The 15,248-nt window shown below is 48.9% G+C and overlaps 1 protein-coding gene across 1 annotated transcript; it reads left to right on the top strand.

Moving 5' to 3' along the window:
* The first annotated feature begins 389 nt into the window (after positions 1-389).
* Positions 390-14,306, top strand: GET1 (guided entry of tail-anchored proteins factor 1). The gene is made up of 5 exons (XM_007470474.1): positions 390-491; positions 9,671-9,836; positions 11,036-11,103; positions 12,366-12,480; positions 14,233-14,306. Exons 1-5 carry the CDS (start codon positions 390-392, stop codon positions 14,304-14,306), a joined length of 525 nt encoding a protein of 174 aa, XP_007470536.1.
* Positions 14,307-15,248: the final 942 nt, after the last annotated feature.

Here is a 15,248-nt window from a genome sequence, read left to right as displayed (position 1 = left end):
CTTCTATTTACGGAAAGGTTTATTTAAAAATACATTTATTTAGGAATAAAGGTGAGTCAGTTTAAAGCAAGTATTAATTACATAATCACACAAGTGGTTTGCAGATACAACAAAACCAGAGACATGGTGGAGGCCGAATCTAGAAAACAGGTTCCGCGAGGTGGTGGGGCGGGTGCGAGAAGTCTACGGAAGCCGGGAAGGCCAAGGGCAAGGCGGGCGTTAACCAGAGCCCGGAGCAAAAGACGGCCCCGCCTCCCCGAGTGCGGCGCAGTGCGCAGGCGCGGCGGCGCCCCTCTGCGGGCCGCTGGGCTCACTGCGCATGCGCGGCCTCCGGCTTGGTCCCAGGTGGAGCTGTTTTAGCCGAGCTGGCGCCGCCGTGAGCCTCCGAGATGAGCGCGGCCGAGGCCGACCGCTGGGCTTGGCTGCTGGTGCTCAGCTTCGTGTTTGGGTGCAATGTACTCAGGATCCTCCTCCCGTCCTTCTCCTCCTTCGTAAGTGGCTATCTGGCCTTCCAGGGGTCGGTGGGGTCGCCGCCCCAGCGTGCTGTAGACACAGTGGTCTCAAACTGGCCGCCCGACGGCCGGATTCGGCCCGCAGAGGCGTCTTGGTTGGGCTGTTCTGTGTTTTAAGATGTTTTTGAGTGAGTTGCTGGCGTCAAGTCGCAACGCTTTACCCCCATATCCGGTTTTCTGGATTCTTGGGGAGAAAAAAAGAAATGCCTGATAACGCTTGGCCACGTTCTCGCGTGGCAGCGGTCTGGAGTTCTCAGTGCCCTCCTGCCAGCCGCAGTCATTTCCGCTATTCTCTGGTTCCTGGGGGCGTCGAGCAGCCTCAAGCTGCTGGGGTGGGGGCGTGGGGAGGGCCAGTGCCTGCAGCAGGGCGTCCGGGGCTCCGGGAAGTCTCGCCTTCTCGCGTGCAGTGCAGCTGTGCAGGGTCCCTGGGGACGGGTCTCAGGATGCAGGGGCCCCCATTCTTGGGGCGGGAGGGGTTGGAGACAGTGTAGACTTAGAATCCCAGTGCTCTGTGATGTTTCCCGTACCCAGAGGAGCGACGGGCACTTGGGAGCACTCTCTGCGGGGCGTTTTGTCCGTCATGAGTAATTTCCTCGTGTCCAGTCGCCACGGTTGCTGTGACCGTCAATGCCATCTTCCTGTACCTCCCAGAGGAGGTGTGTTTGACTCAGAGTCTAGTAGTTGTCCTAAGACATCCAGCTAGTGATTGCTGGGGTGGAGGTTTGATCCTTGGTGTGTGATTCTCCGAGGTCTGCCCCTCTGCTTGTTGGAGCGTGAATAGGGGGTTGGGTGGCATGTTTGATGGGAGGTGCGTGTGGAGAAGGTGAGGAGCTGTTCTCCTCGGAAGGGCGCCCTCTGTAGGCCGACAGTGGGAGTGAGGGGCTGTCTGACTTAGGCCGAGACTCAAAGATGGGGTGCACACACTGTACCAGTGTCCTGGGAACTCAGTTCTGCTTTTTTCTCCTGGTACAAATTGGTGGTGGTGGGGGGGTATATAAGGCTAGACAGGGTTTCTAATTCTTTTTGTTCTACTCTACTGGTATCCATTGGGTGCCTGTTTTGTGTAAAACTCTATTCTAGGACCTTATCACCCAAGTTGTCCTGAGCCAATTCTCTCTTAATCCCATCCCCCGTTGGGAATCTTTCCTGATGCTTCCTTGTCTTTAAGATGGTGTCCGAAGTACTCAGCATTGCATAAAAGACCCTTGAAGAGTAGGCTCCAGCCCACTCTTCTTTTTTCTTATTTTTAAAAAATTGTGGTAAAATATACATAACAAAATTTACCGTTTTAACCATTTTTAGGTATATAGTTCAGTGGCGTTGAGTATATTCACATTGTTGTGCAACTGTTCATCACGCTTTGTCTCCAGAACTGCAGCTTCCTAAACTGAGGCTCTGTCCCGAGTAAACATGGGGCTTTATCCACATGCCCCTTCCCCCAGTCCCTGGCAACCACCATTTTACTTTCCGTCTCTATGAATCTGACTATTCTAGGCACCTCATATAAGTGAAATCATATAATATTTGTCCTTTTATGTCTGGCTTATTTCACTCAGCATAATGTCCTTAGGGTTCATCCCAGTTGCAGCCTGTGTTAGGATTTCCGTCCTTTATAAGGCTGAATAATATTCCACTGTATGTATATATCACATTTTGTTTGTTCATTCATCTTTTGATGGACATTTGGATTGTTTTTGCCTTTTGACCATTGTGAATAATGCTGCTAGAACATTCGTGTACAAGTGTTTATTCAAATCTCTGCTTTCAGTTCTTTTGGGTAAATACCCAGAAGTGGAATTGCTGGATCATATGGTAATTCTGTTTTTAATTTTTTTGAGAAACTGCTGTACTGTTTTCCACAGCGGCTGCATCATGTAAATTCTCACCAGCAATGCACAAGTGTTCCATTTTCTCTACATTGTCTAACACTTGTTATTTTTAGTTATTATTTTTCCTTTCTGGATAATAGCCATCCTAATAGATGCAAAGTGGCTTCTCTTTGTGGTTTTGATTTGCATTTTCCTAATGATTAGTGATGTTGAACATTTCATTTGCTTATTGGCCATCTGTATATCTTTGAAAAACAGTCTATTCAGGTCTGTGGCCCCTTTTCTAATGGGGCTGCAGGAGCTGTCCCTAGGGGAAGAGCACTCTCTGGAGGCCCACATCAAATGTGAGTGGCTGCGTTTTTGTGGTTAAGTTAGGAGTTCTTTATATAGTCTGGATATTAGCTCCTTATCAGATACATGATTTGCAAACATCTTCTCCCATTCGGTGGGTTGCCTGCCCATCTTACTTGCAGTATCACTTTGATTCTTCCTATGTACCCCATCTCATTTCACCTTACATTGGAACCACACACAAAACTAACCTCAGTTGCTGAAAGAGGCTGTGTTGGTTTTGTATTCCTCTGTGAATTGCTCCTCTTTTCTCATAAGCTGAGGGGGAAGGAGGAGACTGTTTGGAATACGGCAGTGGCTGTAAGTAAGAGCTGTCATCACCTCTGGCTCCTTCACCAAGCTCTCACCAAACCTGTGCCCTGCAGCTAGCACGCTCTCATAAAAAGTTACTGCTGCAGTCTACACATGCACGAGGTTTGTGCCTTATCAGGGTGGCTGTTTGTCGTTCAGGTGAATGAGCACAGGGTTTGTTCTTGGACCTGTGTCACGTCCTTTGCTGCATCCTACCGGCTGTGTAACCTCTCTAACCTCCGACCAGTCAGCCTTCTTAGACCCGTTTTCCCTTGGTTGTAACACTGTCAGAATTGTTAGCCAGGTTCAGAAGGATAACATTATCCTAGCAGAGTACAGTTGCTGGTGTTCAAACAGGGAAAAGTAATAAAGAGATCTGGTTTGTGTTGAGGGTCAGTGAAAAACTGTAAGGAACGCGCTGGTCCCGTGTAGGGTAAAATGCTGCTGCTTCTCGACCGTTAGAGGCTGCCCCATCACAGGCGCTGATCTGAGGATGCACGGGGGAAAGACTCCAGGGAGGATCAGTTTGACTGGGAACGGGCCACGCTCCCTGCACCTCAGACTGTAGCCCTCCGTCCAGGGTTTCCGAGGCTTCTTCTCTTCAGCCAGAGCAGGGAAGGGGCGCGCCTTCCCCTTAGGCAGGAGAGGCTCTTGAGGAAGTCTCTCAAGTTCAAGAAGTCCTCTCCCAGCAGAGTGCTGCAAGGTCCTGGGATGGGACCTCAGCCAAATGCTGGGGTGGGGGCTGGGTGCCTGGATAAGGACGCCCAATCCTCTGCGTTGACTTGGTTAGAATTTTCCTGCGAGTTCTTTCATGTTTCCTTTCCAGCCACAGGACGCATTTGCGATCCAGCACAGCCAAAGGCAGAGGCAGAGGGGACAAAGACCACCCTGCGGAGCGCCCCCCCTCCGTGGCTGGAGCCGTGCTGTACAGGCGCCCCGGGCCCCCCAGGACTGACGTGGCCGAGGGCGGGGGGAGCTCCTAGTTAGCCATGTGCCTTGCGCAGGCGTGCCAGGGCCGATGCGCTGGAGGGCGGCCTGCGGGTCGTGGAGAGATGCGTGCACTGCGCGGGCGCCCTAGGACTGGTGTGGTGGAGGGAGGGGTGAGGGTCCGGGCGAGTCGCGTGCCCTGCGCAGGCGCCCCAGGACCTATGCGCTGGAGGGCTGCCTGCGGGTCCCCGAGAGCCGCGTGCGGTGCTCAGGCGCCAGGAGCCTCTTCCTCACAGACCCCCTGCTTTGCAGACCTTGAGCATGGGTGCAGCGCAGGCTGTCCTCTGGGACTTGGTGTGTGGGACTGGCCGCCACTTTTGTGTTTGACAACTTCAAAATCACTTAACTTGCTGCTCTAAAAAGTGGCCGCTTCCCTTTTCTGTCTAGGGGCCTGGGCCACTAAGGTGAGGGGTGGACACTGCAGGACCTGCCGCTGCGGGCCTTGCTAAGACCCTCCCCGTTTCCAGGGAGCACGGTCACCTAGTGAGTTGTTGCTGTGGACCAGCATGAGCCCCAAGTGCTGTTTGAGGAGGTGACAGAGGTGGCGACGGGGATTGAGTGCGCACGAGCAGGTGTGTCCTGGCGGATGCGGACTCCCCCGTGCCGGGGACCAGGGCCGCGAGGAGTGGGCCCGACTTGGCTGGTCCTAGCTGAGGGGCATGTGGGATTGTTCTGGGCCTTGGGCTCTTCCCGGGGTGAGGGGTCTCCCTGCGGTGTTAGGGACACGCCTGAGCCGCCATTCCCAGGGATGCCTGCTGTGTTCCGGGAGGGAGGAGCCTTTGGGCTGTAAATGTCATCGGGCACGATTTTCAGATGGGACTGGTCCAGAGTTGCCAGCCATTGAGTGGGGGAGTGAGGATTTGAACAACCCCAGTGCCACTGCAAATCCTGGCATTTTGTTGGCAGAGGGAGTGTCCAACTTGGACAGGATCAGAGGGTGACTGAGGAGGACACTGTGATCTCACACAGGCAGAGGGCCAGCGTCTGGGGACAAGAGAAGCAAAGGATTGGTTCTGCCCTTGTTTTCTCTCCAGATTCTCCCACCGGATTTTTTTTTTTTATGATAAGCAAAGTTTGTTTGTTTGTTTGTTTGTTTATTGATCGATGGCTTGCGGGATCTCAGTTCCCTGACCAGGATTTGATCCTGGGCAGCAGGCAGTGAAAGTGCCAAGCCCTAACCACTGGACCGCTGGGGAATTCCCTCACTGATCTTTAAAAACTTATTTTCTTTTCTGCTTTAGAATTACTTGTGGACCCATCTCCAGGTCTTTGAAAAACCATACCCTACACAGTTTATCAGCTTCTGTCAAGTGGGAGATTTAATACACCTTTGAGTACATAAAAACTTCAGAGGACTTCCCTGATGGCACAGTGGTTAAGAGACTACTGAAGCCTGCGCGCCTAGAGCCCGTGCTCCGCAACAGAAGAAGCCACCGCAATGAGAAGCCCGCACCCTGCAAGGAAGAGTGGCCCCCACTCGCCGCAACTAGAGAAAGTGCGCATGCAGCAACGAAGACCCAATGCAGCCCAAAAAAACAAATTAAAAACCTGATAGAAATTTAAAAAAAAAAGACTTAAGATATATATTTTTAAAATTTTATTTATTTATTTATTTATTTATGGCTGCTTTGGGTCTTCGTTGCGTGCGCGGGCTTCTCATTCTGGTGGCTCCTCTTGTTGCGGAGCATGGGCTCTAAGCGCGCGGGCTCAGTAGTTGTGGTGTGCTGGCTCAGTAGTTGTGGCTCGCGGACTCTTGAGTGCAGGCTCAGTAGTTGTGGCGCACGGGCTTAGTTGCTCCGTGGCATGTGGGATCTTCCCGGACCAGGGCTCAAACCTGTGTCCCCTGCATTGGCAGGTGGATTCTTAACCACTGTGCCACCAGGGAAGCCCCAGATGTTTATGTTTTAAAAATTAATATTGGGACTTACCTGGTGGTCTAGTGGCTAGGGCTCCGTGCTCCCAGTGTACGGGGCCCAGGTTCGATCCCTGGTTGGGGAACTGGATCCCACATGCTGCAACTAAGACCCGGCGCAGCCAAATAAATAAATATTTAAAAAAATTAATATTAAGAACATTTAAAAAATTCAAATCTCCTCAAATCTTACATTTCAATTCATAATTCTAGTATATTTTAACAGTTATTTGTAAGGAGGTCTTGGATTAATGTTGGTACCTATTTGCAAACTTAAACACTTCCAAATTTTCTTTTTTTGTACTTGTAGATGTAATATATTCATTTTTTCTTCAAGCGCTGCATTTCCTAATTTTAACCACAAATCTCTTCAGTTCCCCTCAAGTTTATTCTCCTGCCCTCACTCACTTTCCACTCCTGAGTAACCATTTTTGGCCTTTCCAGCTTTTAATTGTTTTATGTACAGCGTACCTCGGAAATATTGCAGGTTTGGTTCCAGGCTACTGCAATAAAGTGAATATCGAAATAAAGTGAGTCACATGCAATTTCTGGCTTCCCAGTGCATAAAAATGTTATGTTTACACTAGAGTCTATTTAAAGTGTGCAGTAGCATAGCATTGTGTAAAAAAAGTGTACGTGCCTTAATTAAAAAATTGTTCATTGCTAAAAAATGCTAACCATCATCTGAGCCTTCAGTGAGTTGTAGTAGTAACATCACAGATCACTAATCAGGGAATACCCTGCTGATCCAGTGGTTAGGACTCTGCCGTTTCACCGCTGAGGGCTGGGATTCGATCCCTGGTCCAGGAACTAAGATCCCGCAAGCCCCGTGGTGTGGCCTAAAAAAAAAAAAAAAAAGAAAATCACTAATCAAAGAACACCATAACAAATATAACAATAATAAAAAAGTTTGAAATATTATGAGAACTACCAGAATGTAACACAGAGACGTGAAATGAGCAAATACCGTTGGAAAAATGGTGCCAATAAACTTGGTTGATGCAGGGTTGCTACAAGCCTTCGATTAAAAAAATCTGTGGAGCACAGCCTGCATTCTCTATAATGCTGTGTGTTTGCCCCTCGATTTCTTTTTTTTTTTTTTAATTTCTTTTTGGCTGTGTTGGGTCTTTGTTGCTGTGCAAGGGCTTCTCATGTGGTGGCTTCTCTTTTTGCGGAGCATGGGCTCTAGGCGCGTGGGCTTTGGTAGTTGTGGTTCATGGGCTCAGTAGTTGTGGCTCGCGGGCCCTAGAGCGCAGGCTCAGTAGTTATGGCACATGGGCTTCGTTGCTCTGCGGCATGTGGGATCTTCCTGGACCAGGGCTCGAACCTGTGTTGCCTGCATTGGCAGGCAAATTCTTAGCCACTGCGCCACCAGGGAAGTCTCCCCCTCTATTTCTTTTAAAATCCTAGTTGCTTTTTTTTTTTTTGCGGTATGCGGGCCTCTCACTGTTGTGGCCTCTCCTGTTGCGGAGCACAGGCTCTGGACGCGCAGGCTCAGCGGCCATGGCTCACAGGCCCAGCCGCTCTGTGGCATGTGGGATCTTCCCGGACCGGGGCACGAACCCGTGTCCCCTGCATCGGCAGGCGGACTCTCAACCACTGCGCCACCAGGGAAGCCCTAAATCCTAGTTTTAAAAGTCAGGTTTATTGATGTGTAATTTGCATTCAGTGAAATTCACTTCTTGTACATGGGTAGTTTGATGAGTTTTGGCACACTTAATCAGGGTAACCACCGAAACAATCAAGGTAAAGAATATCTCCATCACCTCTGAAAGTCCTTTCCCCACCCTGCACCTGTTTTTTTTTCAATCAAATTTTAAAAAAATACACCTTTATTTGAAGTTTTGGCTGTGCCTCACTGTTTCACATGGCATTCGGGAATCTTAGTTCCCGGACCAGGGATCGAACCCACGCCCCCTGCAATGGAAGCGCAGAGTCTTAACCACTGGATCGCCAGGGAAGTCCCTGCCCCTGTTTCTTGATTTACAAAGTTTAAGCAGCATCTATGAACTCCTTGCTCTTTAAGATGATACTGTGGTTTTTAAAGATAATTTGGTGCATTCCTGTTTTCTGCTCTAGGGTGGATCAGGCTAGAGTGTATGTCCTTGGCCAGCTCGAACTGAAGAGTCACCCTACTGTGCACCAGGCAGGGGGGATTGGGGGCTAGAGGAACAGACTGATTTATTGTGCACCAGCTATGTACCAGTACAGGGAAATATATTAATATAGTTTATTAATGTATCTTTATTAATATATTTTTAAGAATGTGAAACAAACACAAACGTGCAAAAAAAGTTATACATTCATTAGAAAGAACTGGTTTTGTTTCCTGAACCATTTGAAAGTAAGTTGTCAACCCGAGTGCCCTCTTTCCCCAGTACTTTAGTGTATAAACAGTGGCCTTGCCCGCAGTACAGCTGTCAGGTACAATCCTCCTGTCCCGTTCAGGGTTTCCTCGTCCCAGTGACGTCCTTTGTAGCAGAAGGACCCCAGTCAGCACCATGTGTAGCACATACTTGTCGTGTCTCTTCAGTCTAGAAGGAGTCTTGGTTTTTCCTTGAATTGCGAGGATGACATTTCCGAATGTCGCAGGGCAGTGACTTTGCACAGTGGCCTCCTGTGGACATCTTTGTCCAGCGTTTGGCGAGGATGTCACATAAAGGATGCTGTGTTCTCTTTGCATCTCACCAGGTACTGTGGGTGTTGATTTGGGGAGGTACACTCATCGCTCCGGGTCAGTCCCTGAGGAATTCTCACTCCCCCACGAGGTCGCCCGTGGACCTCCCCGCGCTGGTGCGAGTGTGGTCCCCTTGCTCTCCCCTCGCTCTCCTGGGACCTTCACCTGTCCTGGTGGGTTGTTGGGCGCTACCTGGCAGCCACTGCATGTGTAGCCCGGGCCGCTGGCGGTGTCCTGGCCGGTGTGTGTGTCTGTGGGGGGGCGTCTGGGGACGGTGCGGGCAGGTGCCCTCACACTTGGGTCCCCTCCACTGTCCGGGCAGCCGGGAGGGCGCCTGGGCCGGTCGTGTCCCACGTGGGGTCTGGCTGTCAGAGGCTCCTCTTCACAAACATTTACGTCTGTTATTTCATCTGTCTGTGTATCTATGGAAAACCACGAGGTCACACCTGTGCCTCCAGTTCTCATCCAGTCCCACGGGATTCATTCTGGTTCTCTCCCGATGCACGTTTCTCACTCCCTTTTCTCACAGTGAGAAAACTGGCTCACAGTATCCTCAGTAGGTCTCCGTGACTTGCACAATCCTTTGTAACTCGCCCTCGGCCTCCACCACCACCTCCTCTTGTCACGTGTGCCCCTCCTGCTGTGGGACCCCGACTCTCACGCCAGGCAGCCCCTCTGCGGGAATGCCCTCTTCCCCCGCCACCGCTTCATCCCTGACCGCCGGCACCCCTCTTGCTCGGCCCACCCAATTTAACACAGAATTCTACAGGAATGAGGGGCGTGCACGGTCCTTGTCACCTGAATGAAGCTCTGGGGATGGAATCAGTTTTCATCCTGTAATCACAATTTTGCAGTAAAAGTGAAGGATACATACATTTGTGCTGTAGCAGTCCGTGGGCATATCTGCAGAAGGAAAAACGTAATTGAATAAAGACTCACGGGGCAGGGGTGGGGGGAGTTTTTGTTTCTGTGGTCGGGGGCAGCAGGACCGGGACCAGGCAGCAGAGCCTGGCCTTGGGGGTAAAGGGCAGCGTGCCCAGCTGCAGGAGGCAGCAAGCAGATAGGGAAGGGGGTGGGGGAGAAGGCTGATCCCGGCTGCCACCTCCACCAGATGTCCAGGGTGCTGCAGAAGGACGTGAAGCAGGAGTCACAGATGCGAGCAGAGATCCAGGGCATGAAGCAGGAGCTGTCCACCGTCAGCATGATGGACGAGTTTGCCAGATACGCCAGGCTGGAGAGGAAGATCAACAAGATGACTGATAAGCTCAAGACTCACGGTACTGTTCTTGTGTAGCGTGGGAAGCTTCGTACGAGCTGATTAATAGAGAAATCTTTATAGAAAGAGGCACCGCACGTGTGCTTTGACCTTTGAGGTTCTGATGCTGACAGAGACTTTTAAGTTGTCTAGAAGAGACCCAGTAATAATAATTGTTAATTTCTCCTTATTTGCTGGTGAACCTTTGCTTTCTAAACACAGAAGCCTGGGGACTTCCCTTGCGGTCTAGTTGTTAGGACTCGGCACTTTCACTGCTGTGGGCCCGGGTTCGATCCCTGGTCCGGGAACTAAGATCCCGCAAGCCGAGAGTCATGGAAAAAAAAAAAAAAAAAAGAACCAAAAACAAAAACACGCAACCACACAGAAGCCTCTAACATCTTTGATTTTCTTCATTCTCCGTAGGTTGACATTTTCAAATTCAACACTTTTCTGAGAGAAGCCTAGAAAAGTCTCATGGTGGATTCCCAGGAGCCTTTGTGAATGCTCTAAAAAATGCGCAGCAGTGTCCTTATCCAAGTGTAGACCTCAGGCTGGGGATCAGGTCTTACTCAGCTTTTTGTTTGCCACCGTTCCTAACAGTCTCCTCTGATGGATAGGAGGTCAGCTTGTGTGCTGAGAGAGTGCGTGGCTAGTAAAACATGGCAGAGGGGCCTGCCCAGGCCTGAGACAAACCTGACTCCCACTTACGGATTAGTGTGCTGTGTGGTCTGGGAAATCCAGGAAGAAAAAGGTAGTCCCGTTGGTAAGTGCCTCGTAAAAGAATCTCTGATTTAGATGAATAGCTTTAAGAGTTTTTAAAGTTAAAGTTTCAAATCTCATAATCTGTGGGTAATTCTATTTTAAATAACGGCACAGTGGGTGACTTCTAAGAAATTCTATTTTATATTTTCTAAGTGTGTGTGTGTGTGTGTGTGTGTGTGTGTGTGTGTGTGTATTTTGTTTGTTTGCTTTGTGGCTGTGCTGCGCAGCTTGTGCAATCCTAGTTCCCCGACCAGGGATCAAACCCAGGCCCTCGGCAGTGAGAGCGCAGAGTCCCAACCACTGGACCATCAGGGAACTCCCTTTTCTGAGTATATTGAGCAGGTGTTACATACATAGTTAAAAAATAGTTTGTGAGAAGAAATAACATTTCTGTGTGCTTGAATATCTCCTTCATTTTCTTTTAGGACTGATACCATTTCATCCTGTTTTTCCTTTCAGTGAAAGCACGGACAGCTCAGTTGGCCAAGATAAAATGGGTTATAAGCGTTGCTTTCTACATATTGCAAGTAAGTGTCCTATTCTGTCACCTGGGGTCATTGAAGTTGGTAACGGACTGTCCTCCAGAACCATGTGGCCCAGAATCCGGGCCTGGGAATTCAGGCTTTTCCACTTTCAGCTGCTGTGCTGTGTGGTCCTGCTAGCGTGTAACTGAACACTCTGTGAATTTCTATGTTAGACTAAAGGGAAGCCTTTGTTTCTCTTAGTCTCTTTTAGCCTTTGTCTTTTAGAGTTGTTAAATGTTGGGATTTTTTAGCAGATGCGCTTCTCTGGAGTTTTCATTTTGCCTTTGTTTCAGTGCAGTGTTGGGAGCCTGGGGGTGTATGGAGTGAGAGAGCTTATTTAGACATTGTATTTTCTAAGGTGGTCAGTGACTGGATATTTAGATACTGTATTTTCTAAGGTGGTCAGTGACTGTGGCCGTTGCTTGTCACCTGGTGTGCAGGCGTGTAGGTAACGTGTAGATGTCTGCTCTCAGGCAGGGAACACGTCATTCTCACCTCAGTCCAAGACCTTTGATTCCCAACTTTCTTACCTGGGGGATGTTTACTTGTTGCATTTGCTGCTGCTTCCTTCAGCCGAGGGTGTGGAAGTGCCGCTCGCACACTTAGTGGCTGCTTTAAATGGTCTCCGAGTTTCAGTCCTACGTGTGATCTTTCCTGGGGGAAAAGATTTGCGCCCAGGCCCCCAAAGCCCAGGTTGTTTGGGTTTGTTTGAGGACATTGATCCTGAGGCGTTGTCACTGGGGTGCGAGAGCGGTTTCACAGGGAGAGGAGCTGAGCAAGCCGCGCTCTTTGAGGTCCTCTCGCTCGAGTGGCACGTTCAAGGCCACGAAGGGGATGGAAGACAGCTGCCCGAGCACTGCTGGGAAGGGAGGGGAGGGCAGGCAGCGCTTCTCGTCCCGCCACGTAACCTCACAGAGGGCTCACCTCTGCACTTGGGTGTGTGGGTGAGAGCGGTAGCCAGCTTTTCAAGGATCTGAGAGGCGTGAGATCACTTTTGTCACTGATGAGGTGTAGTTAGCGTAAGCTGGCTGCTTAGAGGAGGTGCTCAGTGAGGAAAGAACACTTATGCTGGGGGAGACCTTGGATACTCTATCAGCTAATTTGATAGTGTGTATATATCTGCTGGCTCTGAGGACTGGATGGGTAGGGTTTGAGGTCACCGATTTGGAGAGTTTCCTTGGTTTGTTTCCGTGTTTCCTCGTCTTCCGTGGTGATCGGTTGTGTGCCTGGCGGGATGTTTCCACTCACCAGCTGTGTCTTTGCAGGCTGCCCTGATGGTCACACTCATCTGGACGTACTACTCTGTCCCTGTGGCCGTGGTGCCGAGTAGGTGGATAACTCCACTAGACCGCCTGGTAGCATTTCCCACTGGAGTGGCAGGTACGCGGGCACTGGCAGACGCGGTGGGAGAGCGTGGTCAGGCTGACCTAGGGGCGTGTGGCGGGAAGTTCGGTCAGCTGAGCTCAGCCTGCCGCCCACAGTGAGAGCTCTGCGTCTCCGCCTCACACAGGGCTTGCAGCAAAGGAGCTGACGTCTAGAGAACTTACTTGTCCAGTGTCACCGAAATGTGAAGTTGCAGGGCTACAGTTCAACCCAAGCCTGCCTCCGTGATCCAAGCCCAGTACCTGGGGTCTGATACCCCGTTTACTGAAACACCACCTCTGGTTCCCAAATTCTGTGACTCCTTTTCAATTCACGCTATGCTTAGCCCCTCTGCAGCATTTCCTGCTATCAGCCATTCTTTGACTTCTGAAAGAATTTCTTTTGGGTGTTAAAATTAGTACATGTCATCGTAGAGTGATTAGAAATATAAGAAAAACCTTTAAAAAAGACTCAGTAGCTGTGGAGAACCCCTCTTAACATTGTGGTATGTTTTTTCCAGTCTTTTTTTCTATTTATTTTTGTATGGTTAAGGTTATCTGGCGCATACAATTTTTTACCCCTCTTATTATGTAAGCCTTTTCCCACATCAGTAAATTTCTTCAGAGTAGAGACGGACGTGCTGCTGGCTGCGCTGAGAGGGCAGCTTAATAAATTTCTTTATTAAGGAATTTTGAATAGCTGTTCTTCATTTGGATGTGTCATAATTTACTAATTGCCCTGTTAAAGGATATTTATTTAAGTCCCCAGTTTTTGCTGTAGAGATGATGCTGCAGTACACATCCTGGTCAGCCAGTCTTTAGTTGTGATTTGTGATCATGCTGGAGGTGAATTGCTAAGTCAAAGGGATGACCGTGTCAAAGATTTCCAATTTAGCCAGGCCCCTTCCTTCCCCTCCCCCTCCCTCTTCCCAGACCCAGTCAGGATTGTTGTAGCTGGTGGCTCTCAGTGTTGCTGAGCCGAGGAGCCAGAGGCCACCCTTCCGGGCATCTTGTGGCCTCTCTTCCTGTCTCTCAGCATCAGTGGGGCAAGAAAGGTGTGGGTAAACATTCCTCCGTGCTTATAATGCTTTGGTGGGAAGGGAAAAACAGATCATCTGACAGGGTGGTCTTACAGTCTATTAATATCATAAAAAATGATGCACATCCCTCTGGCAGGAAAGATAAATTCAAATCATTGTTTGTTGTTTTGAGTAGTTCCTGCTTAGTAAAGAAGGCAGCTCTGTGAATCAGTATAAAGTCTGCGGGCTTCCCTGGTGGTGCAGTGGTTAAGAATCTGCCTGCCAATGCAGGGGACACGGGTTCGAGCCCTGGCCCGGGAGGATCCCACATGCCACGGAGCAGCTAAGCCCGTGCGCCACAACTACTGAGCCTGCGCTCTAGAGCCTGAGAGCCACAACTACTGAGCCCACGCTCTAGAGCCTGAGAGCCACAACTACTGAAGCCCATGTGCACCTAGAGCCCGTGCTCCGCAACAAGAGAAGCCACCGCAATGAGAAGCCCGCGTGCCGCAACAAGAGAGTAGCCCCCGCTCGTCGCAACTAGAGAAAGCCTGCGTGCAGCAACGAAGACCCAGAGCAGCCAAAAAAAAGAAAGTGATCAGTTTGAACCTAGGAAGCACAAACTTGGTGTTAGCCCAACACTACCCCAAAAGGACTGAAGTGCTCTATTTCCTAGAAGTCAAAGGTAGCAGAGGCAGGAAATGTGGGCGGAACTCCTGGCATGCTCTCATGTTGAATTTCTTTATTTTTAGGTGGTGTTGGAATTACCTGTTGGATTTTAGTCTGTAACAAAGTTGTGGCCATTGTGCTTCACCCTTTCAGCTGAAAGAGAAGATGAATTTGGCTACAGCACTTTCAAAACCGAATTTTCACTTAGGAGATTACAAATCTGATTTATACTGTTTTATTGTTTTTTGTCTTGTTTATTTTTGTTTGCTTGTTTTTTTAAAAAAGGAAACACAAGCCACAGGTTAGTTGTTGTTGTTGAACGTGTTTGTTCTTAGACTTTGTGTTGAGATTCTTAGAAGAATCACAGTTTTGTACATTTGTCGTGAGCCATGGAGGTCAGTCTCGTGTGTACCAGCCAGCATGGCACCAGATTTGTGATAAGAAGTGTGTGACATTATGGGCTACATGTTGTTACTTGTGATTTGCACTCTTGGCATATTTTAAAGGTCACATTGCCAACTGGAAAGTCAAACTTTTCTAATAACTTAAGTACTTTAAAGACTTTATGCTATTTTTAATCCAGATTAGAAAGTAACTTAATTTTAATACCACTACTAGAATTTGAAAATTTGTTTTTTAATCTCATGCAGTACTACCGGGAGAATAACACTAGTTGACATTGCTTGTGCTTTTTCCTTCCTCTATTTAAAATGTCATTTGTTGGGCAAGCCTTTGGATGGTATTATCCACTTATTTGAAGCTGTTAACTTTTCATTACTGTGTTTTATAAATGTATTCATGAGCCCATAATGCATTGTTTTGTGTTTGAACTGTGTGTTTTATATTTAATGTATTTCGAATGAAGGGTATTTTTAAAGCATTTAATATTTATGCTCTGTAGAATGGAACAAACTTAAAAAACAAACTGGGAAGTCTGATTAAGTTAATTTCAACGGCTACATGTTTGCCCTGTCAAGTATAATTCTGCTCAGTATTTTTAAAAACACTTTTTTCTAATTACAATCTTGCAAGTGCTTGTGTGACTTCCTTCCTTACGGCCACTTACTTGCTACGACCGATTGGTGGCAGAGGGCCTGAA

The sequence above is a fragment of the Lipotes vexillifer genome, unplaced genomic scaffold (genome assembly GCF_000442215.2).
Source record: "Lipotes vexillifer unplaced genomic scaffold, Lipotes_vexillifer_v1.1 scaffold402, whole genome shotgun sequence".
Taxonomy (NCBI): domain Eukaryota; kingdom Metazoa; phylum Chordata; class Mammalia; order Artiodactyla; family Lipotidae; genus Lipotes; species Lipotes vexillifer.
The sequence above is the reverse complement of the archived record's forward strand: the minus strand, read 5'-3'. Positions and strand labels throughout refer to the sequence as shown.